At 39.2% G+C, this 7,968-nt stretch overlaps 1 protein-coding gene across 1 annotated transcript in view; it reads right to left on the bottom strand.

Moving 5' to 3' along the window:
* Window positions 1-1,966: 1,966 nt before the first annotated feature.
* Window positions 1,967-7,968, bottom strand: part of MRPS27 (mitochondrial ribosomal protein S27) — a 43,735-nt gene continuing 37,733 nt past the window's right edge. Inside the window, exons 10-11 of the mRNA XM_027446349.3 lie at window positions 5,629-5,793; window positions 1,967-2,348 (exon numbers count right to left, since the gene is read on the bottom strand). Coding sequence (XP_027302150.2) covers window positions 2,109-2,348; window positions 5,629-5,793 — 405 coding nt within the window. The 3' untranslated portion in view covers window positions 1,967-2,108. The remainder of the gene's footprint in view (window positions 2,349-5,628; window positions 5,794-7,968) is intronic.

Raw genomic sequence — 7,968 nt, 5'->3', positions numbered from 1 at the left:
CTTAGAGTGAAAAAAGCAGGCAGCCTGTAATATTAATTACCAGGTTACTCAGAGCTTAGAAGGAGTATTTTATCTTTTTTCCTGTTGCTATAGCAGTTAAATCTAAATAGATGGTAAGGGGGGGTTAGTTGTGGGGGAAGCAAAGCATGCTCTGCAAGGGAGCGGGGGATGCAGCAGCCAGCAGCTTGCTGTAGCTCAATTAGCATTAGCAGTCTGGCATATCCACTGAGCAGGGTGAGGGAGGGCGGAGGTGGGGCCAGAAGCAGGCTCCTCGTGCTGCCAAGAAACAGATGCTAATGAGAAATGTAAAAATGTGGCAGTGCCCACTGTGCCCTAGCCAAATAGTGCCTCATCAGCACAGGATCAACAGCTGAGATGTCTAGAGGCAATGTGGCAGCACAGAGGGTCTTCAAACTGAGGTCGTGTGGAGGAGATCCCAGAAGGGAGTAGCGGTGCCTGTAGCAAGAAGTTGGCAAAAGAAATTGGAAGATGTAGCAGCAATTGTGAACATTTGGATGTACAAACCCTTTTCTGACACTGAAAAACTGAAAATACTTAGGCAGGGGAGGGACACTTCAGTCTTCTGTGGCTAGACTAGAAACGGCTCTGAAGCCACACTTTTAATGAAATTGTTCTTAGGAGTGTGTTTGACCTCCTGCTTTCCCTTCAGGCTGTCTGACAATCAGAAGGCAAGAGAGAGGGGAAAAAAAAAAAAAAAAACTTCAAGAAACTTGATAGAGAAAATTTGCCTGGGAAAGGCCACTGCTGGTTTAGTCAGGTCACAATATCATCCCCTCACCTGGAGACTGTACCATGGGAGAAAACAGAGGACTTGTTTCCAACATGGGGTGAAGGACCTTACTGTCATTTTCTTGGATGTGAAACAGCAATCGCTTTGTGAGTGTATTCACTGGGAATAAGAAAGATATTTGGTGGATGACAGTTAAGATGCTTTCTTACGCTTAAAACAAGTTGACTTCACAGATTTGCAGCATGTTGTCGCTGGACTAACAGTAAGTGTGTGATGAGAGTTTTCTAGCTTTAAGGCTAGACAGGTGCATGTTAAAATTGGAAATACTTATCAGATGTTGTAGTAAAGAACAGTGAGCCACCACTGTTGCCATAACAAGCTGCGATACAGAAGGGCTGTTGTTAGCGTCTCCCTGTTTTTAAGGACCTTGCCCTGCCAGGAGCAGCAGCAGATCATTTCCTGATCAGATTCTGAGGCAAGGGGGAATGTAAGCACAGATAGATGCTGATGCACCCCAAGACCCTTTCTCTCTTGTTTTCTTGTGCTCTATGTGAACAGCTACATTGTTTTTACCAATCTGAAGAACGGGGCATGGGATTGTGTACGCAGCTGAGGGAAGAATGGAATTAGGTCAAAAAAAACATGAAAGACTGCCCAGAATATAAAAGGAAACTGCACTGCAGAATGAGGCTCCTTAGTGTTTGCTGAAGTGATTGTACATGTTTCTCTACTGATCTTAAAAGTGGAGCAGAGAAGCGCTAGTGAAGTCGGAAATTTCTAACTTCCTTACAGGGAAGCATTTTTACAGGCGCATCTGAGTGCCTGTGCAAGTGCTAATTCCCTGGGCTAGAACTCCTTAGAAGCAGTTTTAAACACAGTCTGAAGTAGGCTTCCAGCTCCATATAGTGCCCTGAATCTTCCAAGTGGGCTGGAAAAAAAAGCAATCAATATACATTAATCCTCTTAAGGGCTGAATTTCAGCGTAGCCAAGGCATTCTTTCCTGTGAGAAACCCCTGCTGAAACAACTTGTGTTTGAAATCCCTCCTTTTTCCTTTGTTTCTTCTATCCTCTACACCTTTCATCACAGGCAAGCCACTTCTTATTCCTTTGTTTCTTTGTGCTGTCTCCATCCTACCCCATCTGTCTGATGAAAAGGACAAAAATATATCATAAACAGGGTGATGATTTCTATCCACACATACTTTACTTCAGGAAACAGGCAACATGGAAATTACTTTATTTGCATATAGTAAGTAGTCATGCTTGCGGCAGGATTGATGTGAAATAATAATGGTGAACATTTCAGTTCACATACAGAAGAATGCATACCATTATGGTAGTCTTTGAGTTCCAGTACTAAGCAGATGCTTGAACTAGCTTCCTAGCTTCCAGTTCCTGCTTAGCCTTCTCTCTCATCTCTCTTTCTCTCTCAATGAGAAGTGCTTTTTCTTGCTCCCACTCCTTTAGCTTCTGCTCATGTTTTGCAATGTCTTCCACTTCACATGCTGGCAGCTTTTCCTTAACGAGTTGGGTGGTCAGGGTTAACAGGCTTTCAGATTCAACCTTGCCAAGTGAATGCAGCTTAGAGCACAGCTCCTGTCACAAAACGGGATTTGGTGGGGAAGAAGAAGGAAAGAGACACTCAGTCACAAAATAGTCAGTGATAAAATACTTCTCTATAACAACCAATACATAGCTGTTTGAATCTAATGATTAGCTGTGCTATCCAGGCCAGCTATTTCATCCTACCTAAAAGTTTTGACTGTGGCAGCAGGTACCAATTCTTTCCCCTCCTTGAAATACTAACCTCTAAAATAATCTTTTGCTGAGCAATATAACTGAAACAATAAAGTTTCGTTTTTATTAAGCAGTGAAATTCTCTTTACTTTTCCAAGTTCAGTTACCTGGTAGAAACAAAGATCAACTGACCAGTCAATTATGAAAATATAGTCTAAACACCTTACTTTTTTTGGGTCTTATCTCAAAATTAATTGACTGATTTGCTCCACACTGCCTGCATTAACATCCCTCTCAACAGATGCAAATCACTTTAAACGCTCTCTTACTCTAGAGCACACTAAGTAGCTCCCATGATTTCTTCCCAACAGTTACTGTGATCTGAGGCTTTACTTTGTTTACACAGACTGTACAGTAGATCTAAATCAGGTAATATTTACCCAGGAATATTCTACACTGTAACTAAGAACACAGTTTCAGTACGAAACTCTGCAATATTTCCTTTTAGAGCTTTACTTACCTAGATTTCATGCAGCATAAAGATATTAATTCACTTAAGATGATGAATCATCCAGTGATACTATTTCTGGCTTTCTGGAATCTTTAGCCTGATGGCTCACTAACAAGCTAATTAATTGCCTTAAAAGTGCAGATACACAGTCAGCTAGAGAAGAGTTTCCTGAGGGAGGAAGATGACATGGCACTGGTAGATTCTTTACCCTTTTGCTCATTCATTAGATAGGAAGACACTTTTCCAATTGTTCTTTTAAATAAAATGTTTTACTGAACCAAGCACTTGTGGAAATGTTTAAAGCAAGTAGGTATCCCAAGGAAAGGTACATCCATGCTTCTTTCACATGTCCTTTGAATAAAGCTTATTAACCTGCATTGAAAGATGACTGAAAAAAGATATGGGGATAATTCACCACCAAGCACAATGGCAATTCTGGGTCCATGAAGACATCTGGTCTTCCTCTCCCAGTTACCATGGGAAGCTTCCATGCTGTGTAGTTGATCTGCAGTATTCCTTTTACTCCAACTCCCACTGCAGTAAGCTGCAAAGGCACTGCCCCATAGCTCTTGCCTTGAGGTTACACCTTGTTCTCAAGAACGAAACTGGGGTGCCCCTTCCGATGCCTCTCCATTTCTTCCCACCCAAGCCAATACCAACTAAAAAGGCTTTGCTGTTTTGCCAGGCAGTGGAAGGTCTGAACGGGTCAGACAGCAGATACAAGTCTCTTCAAGTGGTAGGCATACATGTCTGAGGGGCTTGGGCATTTGACTCCACTGCCTTTTTGATTTTATGATAAAAATTAAAAGGAAACAAAATGCCTTTGAAGCTACTGGAGTAAAGCCAAACTTAGTAATATTTTTGCTTATTCACCTCTGTTGAGATATCAGCAAGTTTACAGTACATCAGGGTCAAACAGGAAGAGCATACAGTTTGGATTTGAGAAAGGAATGTAATTCCTGACAATTTCTCCCATGATTAGAGCTTAGACGTTCTGTTTAAAGATAACAATTTTAGACCATTAAGAATCTCCCTGCTACCCACTACTGAAAAGGGGATTCATGCACAAAACCTAAGCAGTATGAAACTGAACTAGGAGAAATACAATGAACTGGAAACCAGAGAGACCTCTCTCCTAACCCACTACTGGACTGAACCCACTGAACTCTGGAATCTTCCCTGCTCTGCTGTAATACATTACTGAAGCTAATTTAGGAAAGCAGCAGTCTCTCTGTCCTGCTGGTACCAGAAGGGCATATTCTTAAATGGCAAAGTCAGTAATTTTTATAAGCAGTCTCCAGGGCTCTGCATTCAGAGGAGGTACACTGCTTTCCAAGACAGTGTTCCCCAGCATTTATGTGATGAAATGCTTGCTCACCAGTCATTTATACTGATGGAAAGAATTACCCCAGGAACACTGTACTAAGTCGTAGGCCTCAGTTCATGGTATCTAAAAACAGGTAATTACAACATGAGTGACAGTGTCAAACACACAGTCTAAATTACAGCTCTAAAGGCTTTTTTTTTTTTTCCTTTTTCTGGAAAGAGACAAATGCCCTCAAGTCCTGCTTCTTGGAAGTGAAGAACATACTGCCTCTCACACATCACAGTTGTTAGTCATACTGCCACAGCTTTTTCATGTACAAATGGCTGTTCTGAAGGTCTGTATGAGACATAAAGTCCAGAAACACATACAAAAGTTGAACAAGCTACAGTTTGAAACAGGAATTGTATGCCTGGACCAAATCACAGGATAATTATGGTTGGAAAAGAGCTCCAAGATCACCTGGTCCAACCATCACCCGACTACCAATGTCACCCACTATACCCTGTCCCTAAGCACCTTTCCTTCAACACCCCCAGGGACGGTGATGCCACCACTTCCCTGGGCAACCTGTTCCAATGCCTGACTGCTCTTTCTGAGAGGAAACGTCTCCTAGTCCAGGACTGTTCAAGGCCATGACAGCCTGGAACTACAAGCCAAATTAGCTCTAACCGGGGGTATTTGAATTTTACCACAGCACAAATCAGAAATGATCACATAAAATGGGCTTGTTACTTAGCTATGAGATAATGAAATAAAATTCAATCACCATATAGCTACGTCCTAAGGAACAACTGTTTTGTGTTTTATACTGTTAGCATCAGTGTGACAAACTTGAGATAAAAAGGAAGCCTTACTTAATTCCACAGGCTGGAAGTATAGGATGCAACTTTCCTACTAATCCTAACATATACAAATGGACAATAAATTCAGTATTGTCTCAACCCCAGTACAATTTACTTTAATGAGCAAGAACCCACACAAGGTCAGATAATGGCTCTCTAATGACAGGCCACTTCTGCAAACAGCATTTGGATTTATCATTCTGATGTATGAAAAGTAAAGACAAAATCCCAGCAGACATTCAAAAGACAAGTGGCCTTGAGCACTTATTTTTTTGAAGGTTGCTTCCTGTTTGAGTAAGTGAAAATATAAGGTGACAACAGTTTCAGAAATGCCAGGTAGATTCCTGATGCACTGAACGGGTGCTAGTCTACTAGCTATTATAAGTGTAATTATTTTCTAGTATTTACTATGGAGATCTATTACAGCTTAGAATATTTACATAAATGAAAATCTCCTACCTTGAATCGTCTGTAGTATTCTGGTACTTTAGACTGCTCTGTTTCTTCTGTTTCTTCTGTTTCTGCACATTGTGACTTTTGCTCTGATTCCTTGGTTTCTTCAGATGATTCTGGACCAGGTTTTGGTTCAAGGACAGACTGCAAAATGGTCTCCAGAACATCAACCTGAACAATCACATTTGTCACTGTTAGCATAAACAGTTTGGAAATACAATCTGAGTAATACTGCTGTTGCATCTACAAACAGCTTTTTGAGTTAGTCCGTAGTTCAAGACTGCTCTGTATGATAAAGAGAAAACCAAATTCTAAAAGCAAATTGACTAATTCTTGGAAGAATTATGTATTGTATTTTGGACTTTTGAGGCTGGCCATTTTAAAGTCCCTGCAACAGAAGAACTCTGTCAGCCTCCATCAACAGTAAAACTCCCTGACTCTGGTGATGTATACATCCAGATGTTTGTGGATATCTCAGGCATTAGACTATCATCTGCTCTTAGCCTGATATCTAGTCATAAATATTAATGCTAAATGGTAGCCACTGTGATAATAGCACTAGTGTGAGATACAATCACAGATACATCTAAATAAGATGTTACCATCAAATGTTCAAAGGGTATAATCTTTAATAGATCATCTTGATTCCCCTTTGGTGAAAATAAGGAAAATTACCTGTTCAACAACAAGAACATTCATTCCTGTCATTAGCTGGGTAATTTAACAGGAAAAATGGAAATGTGGGCATATAGTAATATGTATGTTGGTATACATATAATAATGATATGTTGGTAAATGTTTATTTTTAACCTCTGTGATACCCTTGTTCTCTTCATGTTTTTCTCTTGAGAGGTACCAAGACAACCACCTTCTCCTAACTGCAGTTGTAGCAAAAGAATGCATTAGCATCACTAAGGGACTTGGTAAACTATTTCTTTATGTATAATTGATACATATTGAAACAATGATGATATGATACAATGAAAGATGGAATTGCTATATGGATGCTGCTGCTGTTTTAGTACTATGAAGATTGCTATAACTGAAATTACTGGATACAGGCTGCCTGCATTTTAAAATTCAGTCTTTACAAATGTAAAGAGCTGTTACCCTTCTCTGAACCCTTATCCTTAATGTTTATCATTTGAATGAAGTAACAGTGTAACCTTTGAATCTATGACATTTTCCACAAGCAACAGGGCTCTTGATACCTACTGGTTTCATTTTCCTAGTGTTAAGTATATATAATGCTAAAGAAATAAAAATTACCTTTACTCAAAATAACATTCTTGGCACTGAAATGTAATCCTTAAACTACCAATACGGAAACAGGATTAAATAATCAATGAAATCATTACTGTGTGCTTGAAGATACATGAACTCTTATCTGGAGAGTTTCTCAGACAATTCCACACACCAAAACTTGCTTGTTCACAGTTAAAACAATACAGCACAATACTAAAATAGTATTTTTGTTATGTTGTTATGATAGTAACAGAAATTATCTCTCTCAACAGTCATGGCAGAGAGAAAAGAAACACCCTGATAGTCAGAAACAGGAGGAAGCTTAGAGCCTGAGAAAAAAGTGACTTTTTTCTGAATGACCAATCACTTGAAAATATTTTCAACAAGTGTGCAACTAAAAAAAGTTCATTCCAAAACTTCTCATTTAGGTAACGAAATTTCTTCAGCCAGAAGATAATATTACATTTGGGAAAAGAATTAAGGTTGAGAAAACAGGGTTGTATCTTTCTCAGGTTGTATCTCTTTTTCGTGCCTGCTATTGTGCAGGCATACAAGAACAATAAGTTACAACATTGCCCATATTTACTAGTGCTATGATATGGATTATCAAGAATTGCAAAATGTTCAATTTAGGCTTGCCCAAAAGCAGCCCAAACTACTACAGGAAAAAGGAGTTTATGCATGTGAGGTTGTTTCTATCACACCTGCTTTCAGTATGTTGACTGACCCCAGTATTGACCTGATCAGTGCTCCTAGTCCTTCACCCTTGGGAACACTGCATTTCAGTTGAAGATAATCATTAAAAATATCTTATACAGATCTTTAATAGTAAGATCTTAATGAGTATTCTTGTGGAAAAGGACAGGTGATACAAATCAATATAATGCTTTTACTTTATAATGCAATTACTTTATACCAGATAAGGATGCAGACAAAAATATTTTCCTTTTCCTTCTTACTGCATTGTGGTCACAAAAAATGCATTGGAGAAAAAATATTTTGATATTTTTGATATTTTGATAATATCAAAACATTTTATATTATCAAGGCCCATTTTTGGTCCTTAGCTTGGTGAAACTTGTGTGACTTGCACTACTGTTT

This window comes from Anas platyrhynchos, chromosome Z (assembly GCF_047663525.1).
Source record: "Anas platyrhynchos isolate ZD024472 breed Pekin duck chromosome Z, IASCAAS_PekinDuck_T2T, whole genome shotgun sequence".
NCBI lineage: Eukaryota > Metazoa > Chordata > Aves > Anseriformes > Anatidae > Anas > Anas platyrhynchos.
This window is presented reverse-complemented; position numbering and strand designations above follow the sequence as displayed.